This window comes from Myotis nattereri (genome assembly GCF_964212035.1).
Source record: "Myotis nattereri genome assembly, chromosome: 3".
In the NCBI taxonomy this organism is placed as follows: domain Eukaryota; kingdom Metazoa; phylum Chordata; class Mammalia; order Chiroptera; family Vespertilionidae; genus Myotis; species Myotis nattereri.
In genome coordinates this window covers 131,358,441-131,379,822 of record NC_138077.1, presented here as the reverse complement: position 1 = coordinate 131,379,822, position 21,382 = coordinate 131,358,441, and the positions used below count along the sequence as shown (strand labels likewise).

Below are 21,382 nucleotides of genomic sequence, written 5' to 3'. Positions count from 1 at the left end.
CTGGATAATGGGTGCATGGCAGTTTCATTCATCAACCTTGGCATATTGGGACAATGCTCTAACAATGCTCTAAAAATTTAGCTCTCTGAATATATTCATGGGTCGGTTCCCCCGTGGGAAGCAGTCTCTGAGATGAAGAAAATTTCCTGGGGGTGCACTGGGAATCAGCATCTGTGAGGGAATGAAGGAAGCAGGACTAGGCCGGGGGAGAAGGATTCATTCAATCCTATTGGGCACTCAGGGGCAGGATGCCCTTCAGAGTGGTCCTGAATTAGGTCAAGGGAACTGGGCCTTTCTATCCTCACTTGACCAGTCACTGGATATGGTCACAACCTGGGCAAAAGAGGAAGTGTCGCTTTGAGCAAGGCGGCAAGGCTCTGTAGCCTGGAGTAGGTCCAGAAACACAATTGGCTGGCTGAAGCCAACACTTGCAGGAACTGGGGGAATAAGTGGACATGAATAATAGTAAATGTTGGTCAATAGCAAAAACCCTCACAAAAAAGAAAAAAGAAAAGAAAACCTTATTTATTCCATCTGAAGTACAAAGACTGGATTTTTTCATATCCTTAATAAAGACTTTCTGATAGTGGGTATTTTATTTTTGTATTTTAGCAAGTCAACTTTCTCCTCATTATTCTATCTACCAGTTACCAGTCTGAGGAAGACAGAGAATCAAACTCACAACTTTGGCATATTGGGACAATTCTCTAACCAACTGAGCTACCCGGCCAGGGCTGCAAGATTTTTTTTTTTAATTGAATAAAAATGTTAGTAGATCCTGAATATCTGAAGCCTTGGTGAATGTAACTGAAGAGAGGTTTGAACTATATTTTCAAACTTCTATTAGTTGACTGTACAGAGAAAAATTGTTATTACTAGTCCACACAATCAGCTAGTAAAGAACTAATCATCCTAAACTAAAAAGTAGGCCTAGCCCTATGGAATTTTAAGTGTTTCACTCTTACTCAGTGGCACATCAGTGGAGGGAGAGCAATTCTATCTGGACTCTGTGCTCTGTGTAGAATCAGTTGACATTCACTCTCTCACCTGAATTTAGCAGATAGCTGGGCTGGGATGGAAGGTCCCAGAGGGCTTCACTTACATGCCCAGTGCTTGGTGTTCCTCCATGTGTTTTTTTTTCCTCTTAACATGGTGTCTCATATTTCAGCAGCATGCTTTAGCTTCTTTGCATCCAGGTGTCTGGTTTCCTTGAGCAAATGCAGAACCTGCCAGTCAATAAAGGCTAGACTCAGAACTGGAATGTGATTACTACAACTATATTTACTGGCCACATCAAGTCACAAAACAGCCCAGGTTTAAGGGAAGGGAAATTGATTTCAGCTCTTGATGTACTTATGGGAAAAAAAGGATGAACAACAACATCTACCTCAGGTACAATATTTAAAATTTCACATAAATATGAGAAAAACTAAGTGAATTCATTACCAGAAGACCTATTCCACACAGAATACCAAAAAGGTCAAGTAAGTTCTACAGGCATAGGAATATGACCCTTGACAGAAAATTGGATCTACACAAAGAAATGATCTCCAGAAAGGTTCAACCAAAAGTAAAACATAAGAGATATTTTGTTTTTAATTGCTCTAAAAGATAATTGATTATCTAAAGCAAAAAATAGTAGCAATAAATTGTTAAATTATAGCATTATCTATATATATAAAGCCTAAGTGACCATTACAACCAGTTGACCAAACAGCCGGTTGACTGGTCGCTATGATGTGCACTGACCACCAGGGGGGCAGATGCTCAATGCAGGAGCTGCCCCCTGGTGGTCAGTGCGCTCCCACAGCCAACCTCCCACAGTCCCTCCCCCCCCCACCCCCCACCCCCGGCTGGCTGTCCCTGATCGCCAGCCAGGCCAAGGGACCCCACCTGTGCACGAATTCGTGCACCGGGCCTCTAGTGGTGTGTGTGTATATATAAAAGAAAAATGTATGCCAACAACAGCACAACAGAAATACTAGTTCATGGGTTGAAAAACAATATTATTAAGATGTCAATTCTCTCAAAATTGATCTACAGATTCAACACAATCCCAATCAAACATTCTGCAAAAACTTTGAAGGAATGTTGATAAGCTGATTCTAAAACTTATATGGAAAGCTGATTCTAAAATTTAGCTGGAATAGCCAAAACAATTTTGAAAGAGAAAGTGGAAAACTTACAAAACTTGATTTCAAAACTTATCCTAAAGAAAACAGTAATCAAGACAACCTGGTACTGGTGAAAGGATAAATACATAGATCAATGGAGCGGAATAGAAAGTCCAGAAACAGACCCACACATAGACAGTCAATTGATTTTTGACAAAGGTACAAAGTCAACTCAAAGATAAGAAAGTCTTTTCAACAAATGGTGCTGGAATGATTGCATGTGCAAAAACAAACAAATCACACAAACTTTTATTCTTCCCTTGAACCAAACACAAGAACTAACTGAAAATGAACCACATAGGCATAAAATAAACATAAAACTACAAAATTTCTAGAAGAAAATATAGCAAGAAATTTTTGTGACTTCGGGAAGGCAAATATATATTTATTTTATTTTTCCCCATCACAATTTATCCTCCCTATACCTCCCACATCTCCCCCTATTCCCTCCTCCCAAGGCAAATATTTCTTATATACAACAAACACCAAAAGCACAATTCATATTTTTTAATTAAAAGTTGAACATTAAAATTAAAAACTCTGAAAGGCTCTTTTAAGAAAAAATAAGCTGTAGGCCAGAAGAAAATATTTGCACTATGCATAACTAATAAAGAACTTATATCCAGAACATATTAAGGACTCTCAAAACTCAATAATAATAAAAATAACCCAATTAAAAATGGGCAAAAGATTTGAAGATACTCTACTGAAGAAACGTGCTGGTGGCAAGTACACACATGAAAAGTTCTCAGAAAAACCTGTTGAATAGATGGATGAATGAATGAATGAGGTTTGGTCTTTCCTACTTGATTAACTCTTTAGAAGTCATTTTGATGATTATTCTAGTAACTAGAGCAAGTGAAAATTATTCTATTAAATTATAGCATTATGGTATGTATAAAAGAAATATATACAAAAACACATACTAAAGCCATTTAAAAATACTTTGTGAGTATGCCTATCTCAGGTCCCTCCTAGTAGGGCAAGTAATTTTTTAAAACTTAGGTACATTCAGATAAAAAAGTATCTCACAATGCTGCCTGTTATGATATTTCTTTTTAAAAATATTTCTAGCTTTTGTTTATTTATTATTATTATTTTAAAATATGCTTTTGTTGATTTTAGAGAGGAAGGAAAGGAAAGGAAGAGAGATTGAAAAACATCGATCAGCTGCTTCTTGCTCACCTGCACTGGGGATCAAGCCCAGAAGCTGGGCATGTGCCCTAACCTGGAATCAACTAGTGACCTCTCCTTGCACAGGATGACACCCAACCAACTGAGCCACACCAGCCAGGGCTGTTATGGTATATCTTAACATCAAATGATGGTATTGTGCAAAGTTCTTTGGAGTCGATCCATTTTTAGTGGGGGTCAATTTTATTTGGCCCAGGTCCTCAGCTTTCCAAAGATCTGGCTTAATGCAGGGGTGAATTTAAACAGATAAGATTACAAAAATGACAAATTTGCACAAAAATTCCTCTCTCAATTTGGCTTTTGATACTATCAGTGAGTTCCAGATAGTACTACTAGACAAACAGTGCGATGAACATCCATTAACGACCCTAACAGGCTCTGTGTATGAAAAGACCGCCCCACTACAACTTGGCTGTCATGGGAGTTTCTGCTTTTTTCAATGCTAACAGCTTATTTCCTCAGCAATCCTCATTTGCAGAAAATAGCTAAGAATTAAAAGCTGTTATTACCTTTTTCATGAAGACTTTTTTAGAGGACCTTTAGAAACCTCTGAAATCATGTGCTTCTCTCTTGTTCTCCATTATTTCATATTTTAAATTTGGTTTGCAACCTATCTTCTGGGAGAATAAAGGATCTTAACTAGTCTCATTAAAACATAGTTTGGGTGTTTTTCCCCCTGTTTTTCCTTTTTTCCTGAAGTGGAGTAAAGGTTATTGACCTGCCCCTCAGCCAGTTCCAAAGGACATCAGTTTGTTTTAAACTGTTTGTTTAAGGAATTCCAAAGGTGGTGAGTCCTTTGCATTTATTTGTATGCTCTGAGTACGGCTGAGAGAGCATGCTGAAGTGTCAAGAGATAGTCTGGCTACTGGATACAGCTTAGTTTGGAGGATAAACAGTATAGTCAGCAGCAGAAGTTCATTTAGCACTATCCAAAGCTATATAGTACTTACTAGAGAGTTTGGAGGTCAAGTGAGTATGGGGGAGGGGAGCATGGTAAAAGAGGTCATCCTCCAAAGTGGGGTCCTTAGTGACTACTGTGTGCCAAAGTTCAAGAATTTAGTGACTTCAGTTTACTAGAAATGATGCAAATTGTTGCACAAAGAATTCGAGTTATTGGTGTATTGCCTTTTTTAAAATTGATTTTTTAGAAAGAGAGAGAGAGAAATTTGTTATTCCACTTATTTATGCATTCATTGGTTGCTTCTTGTATGTGCCAGACCAGAGATGGAACCCACAACCTTGGTTACCAGGACAACGCTCTAACCAATTGAGTACCTACCTGGCCAGGGTGGTGTCATGCCTTTTAATGCTGTTGCAGACCTTAATGTAAAAGAGCAGGTGAGTACAAATTCAACTAAAAGCATCACCACACTTCATTCTGTTTCAATGCAGGGAGGATAGATGATCAGCATAAGCACATGTAAATTGATGTGTCTTTTTAAAAACAACAAAAAAACACAGAAAAGTGAAAAGGAGTTAAATTTTACTTCTTTCATTGGTAATAGGAAATGTTACTTGGCCCTAGCCAGTTTGCTCAGTGGTTAGAGCACCAACTGAAGGGTCTTGGGTTTGATTCCGGTCAAGAGCATGTACCTCAGTTGCAGGCTCAATCCCTAGGCCCTGGGAGGGAGGGGGCAACCAATCAATGTGTCTCTCTCACATCTATGCTTCTTTCTGTCTCTACCCCTCCCTTCTGCTCTCTCTAAAAATCAATGGGAAAAATATCCTCAGATGAGGATTAACAAAACAAAAACAGAAATGTTACTTGGCTGCACACTTGCTAGGTAACTTTATCTCATGCTCTAACTTGTAAGTTTCCTAGAAGTGAATTCCTACTTTCCTGAATTGCAACTAATATTAGAATTCTACAGGCCCCTTGGTGAGGTTTCTTCACTGCTCGTGCCATGTCCAGCTCTCCTATCAGAAACATGGACATAATGTTATGAAATACGAACACCTAACACAGCCATCATGCTTAATAGAAAATGGCTGGAACTATGTCTCCCAAGTGCAGGCCTTGCAAGAGTAATGACCATATTTTTCATGATAATCCTAAACACTAAAAGCCTAATATGCTACGTGTCCAGTCATCCGGTCATCCATTCAACCAATCAAAGCATAATATGCTAATGATATGCTAAGGCCGCCCAACCGCTCACTAGGACATGCACTGACCACCAGGGAGCAGACAGTTGACTGGTCGACCAGTCGCTATGATGTGCACTGACCACCAGGGGGCAGACACTTCAACTGGTAGGTTAGCTTGCTGCTGGGGTCTGGCTGATCAGGACCAAGATGTGCCGGGCATGCCCTGGAGCCCTCCTGTGGTCCCCCCCCCGCCCCCCCACCCCCCCCACCCCCGCTGGCCAACCTCCTGTGTCCCTCCCCGGCCCCAATCGTGCACTGATGGGGTCCCTCAGCCTGGCCTGCACCCTCTCGCAATGTGGGACCCCTTGGGGGATATCAGAGAGCTGGTTTCAGCCCAATACCTCAGGCCAGGCTGAGGGACCCCACTGGTGCATGAATTTGTGCACTGGGCCTCTAATGCTTATATAAATTACTAGAGGCCCAGTGCATGAAATTCGTACACGGGTAGGGTCCCTAGCAACTGCCAGCTGCCGGCTGCCGGCCAGAGCCTCCCTTCCCCCAGCTGCCTGCTGCTGCCCCCGGCCGAGGCAGGACTGGCCATGGGGAGGTGCCATGAGCGGTTGGCCAGCCAGCCCCCACCCCGGTCGAACTCCCGGTCAAGGGGGCAATTTGCATATTAGGCTTTTATTATATAGGATATCATTAAGTTAGCATTTGCTCAGGGATTACATTTCCCTGTTAATAGTATTAATATAACTTTTCAAAGACTTTTGAATCTAATGAGATTATCACTAAAATGTCTGAAAACCTTAGGTGGCATGAGATTAAAAAAATAAAGGTAGGTCTGTCTTAAATGTAAATTGAATGTCTACTATGTGACAAACATCTTAAGTAAAATTCTCATGTAAACTGAAGTATTTGTATCACCAAATTAATTATAAATTACCTTTAAGAGCTAGTTATAGAATGGTGCCAGACTATATCAAAATTATTGTCATATATACTTTTCTATTCAACTAGTTTAATGAAAGAACCATGTAATATTTTACTCAAAAATTATTCACACTCATTCTCCTCTTGAATTCTGACCTGTCTCATGAAAAGGACCAATAACATTACATAAAGCTTTTAGTTAATTTTTTTCTTTTCAGAGCTTATGTAAATTTTAAAAAGTCTTTGAAAGTCACTCTATTTTCAGATAGAACATGGTAGATGTAAAAAAACAAATTGGGCAACAACAATTAATGCGACATTGTTGATATTGGCAGCTAGCCTCAGTATTTCCAAATCCTACATGTTCTTATCTCCATATCAAAATATTCACCTTTCTCCCTGAATTTCTGCATTGCTACTGATCTAATGTTTCATTTTAAAACTGTTATTTATTCTGACTTTCTTATCCAAACTGTGCAGTGACTAACCAAAGAGTATACAAAGGAAAGTTTCTGGAAATAAATAAGCTAATAAATGGAGAAGGAATGATAGAGATTGAATAGCACAATTTTGCAAGCCCTAATGAATCACTGGATATAGGCACTGAGCACCAACTGATGCCTAAACACCACAAAGAATAACAATAAGATATTATGTGCCCCCGATGGAAACACACAATACCACCTATGAAAGTTTTCTTGCCAAAAAATTTCCAGTCTGAATCCCAAGCCTTTAGAACTAGTTACAAATTTACAAAGCACAGAGGTCAGAAGCACATGTTAACCTTTACCCTGGGGATGCCATTAACAAATTCCAGACTGTGGGAAATTCTATAGTACAAGCAGATAAATTGCAAGAAAATAAAAGAGATGGAGGGGGAAGTAGAGATTAAAAGAGACTTAAAAGATGCATCAATTGTAATGTTAAAACATTTTTGGATTTTTATACAGTGTATTACCTAATCTCTTTGAGCCTCAGTTTCCTCGTCTGTACAGTGGGGCTGGTCACAGAACTATTGTGAGGATTACATGAGCTACTATTCTAAGCCACTTAACATGTTTATATCAGACTAAAGGCCCAGTACATGAAATTCGTGCATGGGTGGGGTCCCTGGGCCTGGCCAGTGATCAGGGCCTATTGGGATGTCTCACCCAGTTCAATCAGGGCCAGGCCAGCTGGGGCCTGCAGGACAGGGCCTGCCAGATGGGGGGAGGGGCCACAGGAGGTTTGCCTGCTGGGGAAGGTTGGCTGTGGGAGCACACTGACCACCAGGAGGCAGCTCCTGCATTGAGCATCTGCCCCCTGGTGGTCAGTGCATATCATAGCGACTGGTTGACCAGTAATTCCAGTCATTCCAGTCATTCAGTCATAACAGTTGCTTAAGCTTTTATATATAGAGATATCCAATAGTTAACTGCAAATGCTACATATAAAAAATGATGAGCTAAAAGAATGATGAGGTTATAAACTGAGGCTACCTGCTATGACTTCTGGATTAATCTTAGGATTTCTTTGGTCTTTTCCCAGATATTGAAGAAGTTGCTTGGGTTGCAACAATGCACATGGTTGAAACTTGTGTCGAGTAAAAGACTTTCAAACTTCTAAAAGTCATTTAGGTTCAGAGGCTATACCTGCTTCAGAGGCTCATTCACAGATATTATGGTAAAATAAAATGTTAACTATTCAGGAATTTTTATTCACTGAATTACAAAGAAAACAAATATAATATATTAATCTTTAATAAAACTATACTCTTCTGCTTTTTTTATTAGCCTGTCATCTTGAAAGATTCAAATTCCTTACTTTCATTTTGGTGGAATCAACAAAAATTTTGAGTAGTTTTTTGTTGACATATATGATTTTATTGTTGACTGTATTTTTTTCTGGATGAGGATGGAAAGAATATTCAGGAGAAGTCAGTCTAAAGTAAGGAAAAAGTCAGGGAGCAATCTATTACATTTTATGTGTTCATGCAAATTTAATCATCAAATACATTCACATTGTTAACATCTCAATAATTTACAACAATGTTTTACACATGATTTGTTATAGATCAACTATTTCTGACCAAATTTTACCGCTGGTCACAAGATCAGAAACTTCAGAATGATTAATTATGAGGACATAGTCTCTACTCCTACCACTCCCACCCCAGACATGAATATTTCTGGCAGAGAAAGATGTGTGACTACACATCCCTCTTTCCTTGACACACACGCTTACACTTACAGGGGGAATGGGCAAGGGGAGTCCATGCAACGTGTCCCTCCATGAAACCTAAATGGTTGGATTTTAATCAGCAATTTCTCACTTTTCTCAGTTTATTTCTGGGCCTCAAGTTCAGTGTGGTAGGTTTATAACAAAAACAGGCTGGAGGACTACTGCCTCGGGTTAATCTCCAAGGGTACACCTGAGAAAGGAGCAGCACTCTATGGCATGGGGCGGGAAGATGCTCTCAGGTTGCCTGGAGGAACTGTGACACCTCACCTTCCATGTGAACTGATGTACCATTGTATGCTTGTGCCACTTGACATTTACAAAATGATTTTTAAAAGAATATTAAAAGGAAGCCCTGGCAGGTATGTCTCAGCTGGTTGGGTGTCATCCCATGCACCAAAAATGTTGCTGGTTTGATTCCTGGTCAGGGCACATGCCTGCGTTTCAAACTCTATCCTCGGTACGGGGTGTACAGGAGGCAGCCGACCAATGTTTCGCTCTCACATTGATGTCTCTCTCTCTCTCTCTCTCTCTCTCTCTCTCTCTCTCTCTCTCTCTCTCTCTCTTCCTCTCTCCCCCTCCCTCCCTTCTTCTCTCCCTCTCTTTTTCTCTCTTATTCTAGAAATCAATAAAAAATCTTTTTTAAAAAGAATATTAAAAAATAAATGTAATTTAACTAAAACAGCACACAAGAAAGACAAAGTGGTAAAGTGAATGAATGCTTCGCATAAATAAGTTCTATAAAATGAGCATAACAAAAAGAGGGAAAGTCATATGGTTATAAGAGTATGAAGTGATGGCCCGCTGGAGTTCCTTGAACTAGGTAGGCTGCAGCTGACCAGCGGACATCACATGAGCATGTAGTACCAGGTTCCCTAGGGCTGAGGTCCTCAAAAATGCAGGAGAAATCAGTCTAAAGTAAGGAAAAAGTCAGGGAGCAATCTATTACATTTTATGTGTTCATGCAAATTTAATCATCAAATACATTCACATTGTTAACATCTCAAAGGTAGGGCATCAAGGTAGAGGCTGACGGCCATGGATCTCTATTCACAAGAGTGGGTGAGAGAAATATGGTCTTGCATCCAACTACAACCCCTGACTCACATGTCCAGCCATAACAGTCACCTTCCTTTCCTCCAACAAGCCCAGTTTTTCCATCTCAGTGCATTTTCACTTGCTGTTTTTCCACCTAGAAAGATTTCCCTTAGATTTTCTCATGGCTTTACAGCTGGCTTGTTTTACCATGGATATCTCAGGTCACCTACCATCTGCTTAGAGAGGCCTTTCCTGAGTGTCCTGTCTAAATTGCATCTTCCCACCACATCAACTTCTATCATAATCCTACTAGAGGCCCCGTGTACAAAATTCGTGACCTCGGGGGGTGGGGGGGCTGTCCCTCAGCCCAACCTGCACACTCTCGTGCTCCAGGAGCCCTTGGGGGATGTCCAACTGCTACAGAGGCGGGAGAGGCTCCCCTCCACTGCCACTGCACTTGCCAGCCATGAGCCTGGCTTCTGGCTGAGCGGCACTCCCACAGAGCGCACTGACCACCAGGGGGCAGCTCCTGCATTGAGAGTCTGCCTCCTGGCGGTCAGTGTGTGTCATACGACCAATCATTCTGGTTGACTTGCATATTAGCCTTTTATTATAGAGGATTTTTCATGATACTTCTCTATCTAAAATTATTTTGTTTATTGTCTTCTTCCTTCCCATTAAAGTATCCTATATAATAAATGCCTAATATGCTAAGTGTCCAGCCAGCCATTCAACCAATCAAAGCGTAATAGGTTAATGATATGCTAAAGCCGCTCAACCTCTCACTATGACGTGCCCTGACCACCAGGGGGCAGATGCTCCAACCAGTAGATTAGCTTGCTGCTGGGGTCCAGCCGATCATGACTGAACAAGACAGGCCGGGAATACCCTGGAGCCCTCCTGTGGTCCCTCTTCAGCCCCGATCATGCACCAGTGGGGTCCCTTGGCCTTGCCTGCACCCTCTCGCAATCTGGGACCCCTTGGGGGATGTCAGAGAGCCAGTTTTAGCCCGATGATGGAACGACTGGTTGCTATGATGCTCACTGACCACTAGGGGACAGACACTCAATGCAGAGTTGCCCTCTGCTGGTCAGTGCACTCCCACAGGGGAAGCACCACTCAGCCAGAAGCCGGGCTCATAGCTGGTGAGCACCCTGGTGGTAGCGGGAGCCTCTCCTGCCTCCATGGCAGCACTAAAGATGCCCAACTAATGGCTTAGGCCCGTTCCTCATGGTGAGCGGGCCTAAGCCATCAGTTGGACATCCCTCGAGGGCTCCCAGACTGTGAGAGGACACAGGCTGGGCTGAGGGACACCCCCTCCCAAGTGCATAAATTTCATGCACTGGGCCTCTAGTAAGCTTCATAAAAGAACAGGATTTATCTATATTGCTCAAAGCCTATTCATAACATCTAGATCAGCCGTGGGCAAACTACAGCCCACAGGCTGGATCCAGCCCATTTGAAATGAATAAAACTAAAAAAAAAAAAAAAGACCGTACCCTTTTATGTAATGATGTTTACTTTGAATTTATATTAGTTCACACAAACACTCCATCCATGCTTTTGTTCCGGCCCTCCGCTCCAGTTTAAGAACCCATTGTGGCCCTTGAGTCAAAAAGTTTGCCCACCCCTGATCTAGATTCTACAGAGATCATACATCTTCCTAATAAAGGGTCAAACAGTCGATATTTGAGGATTTGCAGACCATACAGTTTCTGTCAGAACTTCTCAGCTGTGCCATTGCAATGTGAAAGCTGCCAAAGAAAATATGGAAATATATGGATATGGGCTGTGTTTTAATAAAATTTTATTTACAAAAACGTAAATGGCAGCTGGCCTGGCCAGTGTGACTCAGTGGTTGAGCATCTACCTATGAACTAGGAGGTCACAGTTTCATTCCTGGTCAGAGCACATGCCTGGGGTTGTGGGCTCCATCCCCAGTAGGGGGCACGCAGGAGGCAACCAATCAATGATTCTTTCTCATCATTGATGTTTCTATCTCTCTTCCTCTCCCTTCCTCTCTGAAATCAATAACAATATATTAAAAAAAAAAAAAAACACGAAATAAGCAGGTAGCCGGCCAGATTTGGCCCGTTGCTGTAGTCTGCCAACCCCTGCTCTAGAACATTCTACTGGAACATAGTACTCAGTAAATATTTTAAAGTAAAGGATTTTTATCTTGATTAATTCAAGATAATGATTATCCACTTGTTATTCCATCCCAATGAAAAGCAGATACATATATGGCTTAAATGACATAAACTTATACAGTATAAATCCTTAGCCCTGTTAGTATTGAATAAAAAGGTGCACTAAATTTGTTGAGGGTAACCCAAGTCATATGGCTTTATTCCTTTTAAAAATATATATGTTTTATTGATTTTTTACAGAGAGGAAGGGAGAAGGATAGAGAGTTAGAAACATCGATCAGCTGCCTCCTTCACATCCCCTACTGGGGATGTGCCCGCAACCAAGGTACATGCCCTTGACCAGAATCGAACCTGGGACCCTTCAGTCTGCAGGCTGACGCTCTATACACTGAGCCAAACCAATTAGGGCTGGCTTTATTCCTTTTTAAGCTTATAGGTACAGAGCTTTCTTTACACAGAGGCAAAGTATATGCCCAAGGGAAGGATGTGACTTCCAGAGTCCGTTTCTAGAGGCAGGAGTGACAATGAGAACACTGGACCAGGGGTCAGTAGATCATGCATTAGGCTATGATCTATTAGTGGCTGGTCATCTCTAACTTCTCTGAGATAACCTTCCTTCACCTATAAAATATAAACATAGAAAAGAGATCTCTATTTCTAATACATGATTAGGCTATAATTCTGTTATCGTGGCACGATAACTGACACATGTCCTCAAAGCAGTTTTGCCTACAGCTAAGAAACACAAGTAGATTCCAGCTTTTGTGCAATCCGTACAAAAGAACAAATAATAAAGAAAACATTATAAAATCATGTTGATGGCATAGTAAAATATTTTATTGATAAATAAGAGGGAATTCATGTTACATCTGCTTAGAACATTAAGGTACTATCCCAGTTCTGTATTTATAGAGGAAGAACAACTTCCCTTTTCTATTTAATGAAATATTGGTGGAAAAAAATACCCTCTGACCATCTTTTTCCTTTATTGTAGTGACAAGGAAAGCCATAAAATAGTATTTTAAGAAATAGGTAAGATATAGGTGACATTTTAGACCTCCTTCTGGCCCTGTGGGTTGCTATACATTCTTAGATAAATGTAAAACAATGATTATCAGGCTCAATGGCAGGGGGGAGTATAGGGATAGTTCAAATCTTAAGAATTTCTTCCACATGTTAACCTGATATGCTTTGCAAGGTATAGATAACATCAATGGTACAATTCCTGCAAGCAAACAGCAGGGTGCTTAGAGGCTGGTTGTCATACTTCCTGCCCCTTTAATTTTGTTAAAAAGATAGACTAACACTTTCCCTAAGTAGATGATAGTCTTGTGTTCTAAAATGTAGTCCATGGGCCACCTGCCTGCATCAGCATTATTTGTGATACTTGTTAAAAATTTGTATTCCTAGCCTGCACCAGCGATCAACTGGATGAGTCCAAGGTGTCTGCATTGTTTAAATGTGAAAGTCCACGGCCAGCATGGCTTTCGGGGTTCAAAGGCTTGGAGGAAGAGCTGACGCACAAATGACACACAAGATGAAATATTAATTTTGATACTGGGGGAAACCAGAGGAAAACTCAACCATAGCAGTCAAGTTATCCCTGAGTCTCCTGTTCCCAGCTGCTTTTATTTACTAGAATACACAATTGCCTTTAGGAATGAAAACAGACATATCAATGGTAATGTTTACTAAACAGTAAGATTGTCAGGTTTTGGGGGAGTTTGCTTTAGGCCATTGAGTCAGCAGCAGGTAATAAAATGTAAATATTCACCCTGTGAATATCAAAAGGAGTCCTGGTCAGCCTTCTGCCAGACTCCTCACATTTATATTAATTTCTGTTGATCTTGGTTTCCAGCATTTAAATCCTCAGGTACAATTTACACATAAAAATGGCTGAGGATCACTATCCAGATTAAGAATTCACATGCTACTACATCAGATTAATGACACAGTGAAATTCAGATCCTGTATTTGCTAGTTTAATATCCAAAGCATGTGGAAACTATTTTTATGGCTTTAAAGGTATAAAATATGTTTTAAAAAATCAGGAAAATTAAAAGGAGAAAACTAATTTCATAACACTCTTATTTGGGGAAATAAACAGTTAATATTTGGGTGAATTTCCTTCCATTCGCTGGATTTCATAATATGGATCATCACAGATTATGAAGGCAGGGGCCATGTTTGTACATTTGTCACTGTATCCCCAGGTCTTACTACAATGTCTGGCATAGGACGCACTCAAATATTATTGAATGAGCAAAGTTAATGAATGAATGAAACTAGTATCAAACTGTATACTTAGTTTGGGTCATATGGACACTTTTTATAAAAAGACTAGGGGCCCAGTGCATGAATTCGTGCACCTTGAAAGGAACTGTGGGCCACGAGGCTGCAGTAGACAGAGGGATGGGTCTCGGCCCATCCTCCGTGCCCCCACCTGGCCCCTCCCACCATGCCCCTGTCTGTGGGCAGCCCCGCTCCCGCCGCAGCTCCCACGCGCTGACGATGCCGGCCCCGCTTACACCTGCTGATGGCACAGAGCAACTGGGGACAGTGCCAGCAGCGGGTGCAAGTGAGGCTGGCACCATCAGCAGGTGTGAGCATGGCTGCTGCCCCGATCGCCCCTCAGGAGCAGGGGGAGGTGGAGAAGCCCTCAGGGCCAATCAGTGCAGGGAGCCGCCACTTGCACCTGCTGATGGTGCTGAGCAATCAGGACTGGTGCTGGGCACCAGCAGCAGGTGCAAGCACCAGGCGGGACTGCGGTGTGTGGGAGCAAAGAATTTTCAGTAACCACCAGAGGCTCATGCCCATGACAGCGACCAGCACCCCACCTTGGTTTGGTGCCCTTGCTCACTTGCTCCACCATCCCACCGCAGCTGACACCCGCCATGTTCCACACATGGCCCCTGGTGGTCAGCGCACGTCATAGCAACAGGTTGTTCAGTTGTTCCAGTTGTTCTGCCTTTCAGTCTATTTGCATATTAGCCTTTTATTGTATAGGATGCCAGCATTAAATAGAATATCACTTTCTGATTCCTAAGGGCATCAGATCAATAACAATATTAATAATTAGTACTCTTGCACCAGAAGTTTTTCTAGTGTTTTACTCATGTTAATGTAATCCTAGCAACAATACGTTGTGTGCCATTTTTGCCCCCATTTTATAGATCAGGAAACTGGAGCACACAGAGGTTAAATAACTAATCCAATATCACAATGCCAGTATGTGGAAGGACTGGCTCCTGAGCTCACAGGTAGTGAGATTTTATAAGACTTGGTTAACAAATATCTACCTATTTGTGGTCTAAGGTTAACCATATGCACATGTTTAGCACTCTAACTATAGAAAACTCTAAATATTAGGTGATTATATGACAATTAAGACTTAGACATGCATAACCCATGGACATAGACAATAGAGTGCTGAAGGCCTGGGGTGAGGGTGGGCTGGAGGGGGTCAATGGGGCAAAAAGGGGACATATGTAATATTTTCAACAATAGAGAATTATTTTAAAAAATAAAATAAAAGTGTATTTAAAAAAGACAGAAATGGCACCTTGTTTATTCACTCTGTTACTTTACAAAACTACAAATACCTCTGCATCACTTCAAGTGTGGAATACTCCGTTTATGTTGCAAGTTCCTCTGTGCACATCCAGATGTGATGTTCCCGCCACCAATAAACATGTCTACTTTGCTTGCATTTCAGTTTACCACACTGGCCACATAAAACAAATACACATTCTTAAGGAAAGGTCATGTAACACTCTTACTTTTCCCAACATCTTCTCCTTAGGTGACAAAAATCTATCCTATCTAATAAAAGAGAAACATGGTAATTGGCGTACGACTGCTACCCTTCCCAATGGCTAATCAGGGCGATATGCAAATTAACTGTCAGCCAAGATGGCGACTGGCAGCCAGGCAGCTTGAAACTAACATGAGGCTTGCTTGCTTCAGTGACAGAGGACTCCAACGTTCCCCGCCTGCTGCTACAGGCCTCTGAGCTGCAAGCAACTATGTAACAAACATAGAAGCTAAACAAAACCCCAGAAACCTGCCGGGCTTCAGCCAGCAGGATGGCAACATTGTAAGCAAAGGCCAGAAACCTACTTTCAGCAGCAGAGGTCTAAGAGCTGGAGTCAAGCCTCAAAGCTAAAGCTGGCCCAGAATAAAAAAAAAGAAAAAAGAAAAAAAGGAGCGGTTGGGAGCTTCAGTCACCCCCAGCCTGAAAACAGCCCTCAGCTCCTCACCCAGACTGGCCAGGCACCCCAGTGGGGACCCCCACCCTGAAGGGTGTGTGACCAGCTGCAAACAGCCATCATCCCCTCACCCAGGCTGGCCAGGCACCCCAGTGGGGACCCCCACCCTGAAGGATGTGTGACCAGCTGCAAACAGTCATCATCCCCTCACCCAGGCTGGCCAGGCACTCCAGTGGGGACCCCCACCCTGATCCAGGACACCCTTCAGGGCAAACCAGCTGGCACCCACCCATGCACCAGGCCTCTACCCTATATAGTAAAAGGGTAATATGCCTCCCGGCACCAGGATCAGCATGACAGGGGGCAGTGCCCAAACCCCCTGATCACCCTGCGGCTCTGTGTGTGACAGGGTGCGGCGCCCCAACCCCCTGATGGGCCCTGCTCTGTGAGTGACAGGGGGTGGCGCTGCAACCTCCCCATCGACCCTGCCTTGAGTGTGACAGGGGGCGGTGCCCCAACCCCCCAATCGGCCATACCCTGAGCGTGACTGAGGGTGGAATCACAACCTCCCGATCGCCCTGCTCTGTGTATGACAGGGGGCGGCGCCCCAACTCCCCAATCAGCCCTGCTCTGAGCCCGACCAGGGGCTGCATCTAGGGATTGGGCCTGCCCTCTGCCACCCGGGAGCAGGCCTAAGCCCGCAGGTTGTTATCTCCCGAGGGGTCCCAGACTGCTAGAGGGCACAGGCCAGGCTGAGGGACCCCCCTCCCCCCCCGAGTGCACAAATTTTTGTGCACTGGGCCCCTAGTATATATATAAAAGCCTAAGCGACTGATGGCAGAATTACCAGTTGCTATGACACCCACTGACCACCAAGGGGCAGATGCTTAATGCAGGAGATGCACCCTTGTGGTCAGAGTGCTTCCACAGCAGGAGCACGCTCAGCTGACCAACCCATCCTGGCGGCCCACCAGCCTGGTGGCAGCCACTCACTCCCTCAGTAGTCCTCCAGGTCCAATCTCCGGAGAACGGGCCAGGCACTGATGAACCAAGCTCCTGGCCTCCTTGTAAGTTGGCCTCAGGCATTTCAGCTGCTTCCCCTCCCTAGATGCTCCACAAGGAAGAAAGGATATAAAAGCGGTCACCAGGTGGCTCTCCAACAACCGCACGAACATCAGTGGGACAGATCCGGATCCCGGGTGGCAAAGCATCCCACTGCCCACTCAGAGGGCCGATAGCACCCCCCCCTTCAGGACCCCACCCATGCACGAATTTGTGAACCAGGCCTCTAGTAAATAAATCCTACATCATAAAAGCTAGTATGCAAATTGTCCCCTTGACCAGGAGTTCGACCAGGAGTTTGACCAGGGGGTGGGGCCAACTGGCCAACTGCCTGTGCTCCCCCTGCAGCCAGCCAGGCCCTATCAGCCCCGATTGGGTAGGGCCGACAGGCCCCCACCTGTGCACAAATTCATGTACCAGGACTTTAGTAAATAAATAAGCAAGAGAGAGAGAGAGAGAGAGAGAGAGAGAGAGAGAGAGAGAGAGAGAGAAAGAAGAAGAAGAAGAAGAAGAAGAAGAAGAAGAAGAAGAAGAAGAAGAAAAGAGAAGAGAAGAGAAGAGAAGAGAAGAGAAGAGAAGAGAAGAGAAGAGAAGAGAAGAGAGAGGAAGGAAGGAAGGAATTTAAAGCCCAAGATCTAAAATCCCATACTCTCTGTTCACAAATAAGTGGTAAAATAACCATTGGCGGCATTAGCCCCTGGAATCTGGAGGCAAGCGTAGTGCCAGAAACGGAATCTCCTGCTCAGACTGACCCACTGCTGACCTCATCCCTAAAGGAACCCCACTAATTCGTCTTTCTAAACCACCTACACCCGCAAATCTGCATGAGCAAGAGCATTCTCCCTTGAACGTGAGCTTGAAAGCCACGGAGCCCAGCTAACAGCAGGACCAGTGCCCTGACGGTCTACATCCCCGTCCGTCCTCCCACTGCTCCCAGCAGTCATCGCAGCCTCCCAGGGAGCGGACTCTGAACGTGGAGCCCTCCAGCCGGCGGGCGCCCGCTGAGCCTGCAAAGCACCGCCCGCCCGGCAGGGGGCGCCGCGGTCGAGCGGGAGAAGCCGGGCACTCGCGAGGGGGCGCGCGAGGCCGCCCCGAGCGGCCGCCCGGCCAGCCCCGCCCCTCCCCAGCCCCCTCGCGAGGCGGCGGGCGAGGCCCCGGCCAGGGGAGGGGGCGGAGAGCGGCGGGCGCCCGAAACGGCCCTGCGGCTCGGAGCGCCGCGCTGGAGTGGCGCGAGCCCGAGGGGGCGGGGAGGCGCGGGGCGGCGTGCGTGCGCTGGACGTGGGTGTGGGTGGGTAGGGAGCGCGGCGCCCGGGAGCGCGGGCAGAGGACGCCGGCTACCCTGGACAGCGCATCGCCCGCCGGGGTCGCTGCGCCGCCGCCGCGGATCATGGTGAGTGGGGCCGCGCGCCGCCGCCGCCGCTCTTTCTTTCTTTCTCTCCCGGACGACGCGCTGGGCGGGAAGGGGCCGAGCGGGTGGCCGTGCGGGAGCTGCGGGTTCGACCGCTGGAATCCGTCGCTGTCGGGGGGCCGGCGGGTCGCGGGCACTTGGTCCGGGTCCGCGGCCCCGTCCCGGCCCCTCGAGGCGCCCGCTCGCGTCAGCCCCCCGTGGGGTGCACGCGGCCGGCCGGCGCCCGGAACGCCCGACGAAACCGCCCTCTCCTCCCTCCGCACACGCTCCCGCAGCCATGCCCGCGGCCGCCCCCAGCCTCCCTCGCCCCGGCTGTCTCCCGCACACGCTCGCGCCCTCCGCCCTCCGCTCCCGGCGTGGCGAACGGCGTTTCCCTCGCGCGGTGCCGACCCCGCGTCGGGAAATTCTGGGGTCTGGGCTCTAAACGGTTGGACTCAGGTCTCCCCGCGCCGTGCCCGCCGTCCCGGGGGTGTGTCAGCGCGCTGGCCCGCGCCTCCCTGGCTTTGCACGGCGGGGTCGGGCAGGTTTCCATTCGTGTGCCGGTGTGTTCTTTCAGCAACTCTCCGCCCCGGTCCCCGGCCAGCACGGGGCTCTGCCGGACAGGAGCTCCGCGCCTGGGGAGAGAGGAGGTGGTGGCGGGGCGCGGGGTGGGGGGATCGTGCCTGTCCGTGTCCCATGACCTGCCTGGAGGTTTTGGCGGCACAGCCTGGTTCTGTGGCTAGAAAAGATTAAGTGTGTGGTGCCGCGCTCCAACACCAGCCCCAGGCAAAACGCGGAGACCACGTTTGTCTCCGGTGGTCCGTATTTTATCTTGGCTTCTCTCCTCCCTCCCATATGGTTTCCTCGCCACTTCGGGGCTGGTAAAATATGCTCATCCGCTCTTCGTCCCCCACTCCAGCTGACACTAATCAGTCCTAGATTTTTGCCCGCTCTACCCGTGCAGGTGCACACTATGTATCTGATTCTATCTGAAGCCTTTTTTCAGTCCACTTTATCTAAAATGCCAACCTTTCCCACCCCGTTCACCACAGTTCATATTCCCCTGAACTGCTTCATTTTTTCTTCATCTAATATTTAACTCACTGTAGATTTTGTTTATCTTGTTGATTGAATATGCTCCCCACCAGAATGTAAGTTTCAGTATTACTGAGATTGTTGTCATGTTCTTCACTGCTATATTTCTAGTAGCTGCAACAGTGCCTGGCACATAGTAAGTGCTCAATATATATTTTTTTAAATTAACCCAATAAAGCAGCATACTTTATGCAAATGTGCAAATGGGAAGCAGCTATGCAACTATAAGGATTATCTACCCAACTGACACTTGATGAGAGTCGCAAGTGAAGTTTGAGAGGAGGGACATTCTTGGAAAGAAGAGCGTGGATTTGGTGGCCCTCAGTGAAAGGAGTATTGGGTGGCCATCATTTATGCCTGGGTCTGTCAACTTCATGCTCTGGACACCTTGACCCCTCCGTGGACAAATCATTTTTAGGGCTAACTGGCTCTCTCCTTCCAGGTCTGAACCTTTGTTTCAACTTATTATGAATTGTAACGAGTAAGCCAACAAGTCCAAGGACAACCCCCTAATTGTATGGAAGAGTTGTGGGAATTAATCTGAAAGAGCCAAAACTAAGGGCAAGCTCTTACAAGCTCTGCTCTATACAGTTGTGGTACTTCTCTGTAGATAAGCATTTCTCAGTAACTTTTGAGTCTTCAGAGGAGCTATTTTTAAATCCAAGTCATCTCACTATTTTTTTAAAAATACAGGGTCTGGGGTGAAAGTCATAAATCAGTGGGTCAGTTGAGAGAGATACCCCTTTGGATTCATGTTCGACATGAACACTCTCACAATGTCTGTACTAAATAGTTTTACTCCAAAACAGATTCTTCCCTTGAAATTCCCTTTTGGTTTTCCATTTCCATAATGTAAATTGATGGCAATCTTTGTGTTAAGCCTATGGACATGGGTGTTTGTATATATATAATTTGAGCCAAACTGCTTGATAAAATTTACATGGGCAAGTTTCTGAAAATGGTATAATTATAGCCATCACTGTACAAGTGCAGCAGTGCTATGATTGCTGTTTAGTCAGATAGGTGGTAGAAATTACAAGTAAAAAGCAAAGGAAGGTAAGTTTGTATTTGAAATTAAAATCAACCAAACAAACATAAATTAAAAACACCTTATTTTTTTTAGTCCAATTTATATTTCTAGGAGATTTTGCTATGTTATGATTCCAGTCAAAGAATCAAGCCATTTTTTCTATTTCTTTAAAGTGTTGCATTTTCAAGGAATACAAAATCCATTTTAAAATTTTCCAGTTGGTTAAGCTTAATTTTTGTTTCTTCAACAAAATGTTGCAAATTAATCCGGTTTTCTCCAAAGCAGTTAAATCACAGTTTGGGAGCTTCAGATACTTTTATAGTTTGAAAGACATTGTTTAAAATTTAAGTGGGTCCATGTCATCTATCTAGTTATATACAGAAAACAGGGCCCTGTCGTCCAGGATTGTGTCCACAATCATCTCCATTGTACCATCTAACTTGATGGGTTTGGGGTTTTTTTGTTTGTTTGTTTTTTTTTAATATATTTTATTGACTTTTTACAGGGAGGGAGGGAGAGGGATAGAGAGTTAGAAACATCGATGAGAGAGAAACATCGATCAGCTGCCTCCTGCACACTCCCTTCTGGGGATGTGCCCGCAACCAAGGTACATGCCCTTGACCGGAATCGAACCTGGGACCCTTGAGTCTGCAGGCTGATGCTCTATCCACTGAGCCAAACTGGCTAGGGCTGGGTTTGGGTTTTTAAGAGCAGATATTGATAAAGGGCAAGAAGTTGCCCTGGAAACTCTTATTTAGGCCCAGCATGGTGAAAATATGCCAACATCAGTAGCTTATCATAATTCT

The 21,382-nt window shown here is 44.7% G+C and overlaps 1 protein-coding gene across 1 annotated transcript in view; it reads left to right on the top strand.

The window, feature by feature from the left end:
• The first annotated feature begins 18,356 nt into the window (after positions 1-18,356).
• Positions 18,357-21,382, top strand: part of ELOVL2 (ELOVL fatty acid elongase 2) — a 75,686-nt gene continuing 72,660 nt past the window's right edge. The window contains exon 1 of the mRNA XM_081085608.1: positions 18,357-18,454. Coding sequence (XP_080941734.1) covers positions 18,452-18,454 — 3 coding nt within the window. The 5' untranslated portion in view covers positions 18,357-18,451. The remainder of the gene's footprint in view (positions 18,455-21,382) is intronic.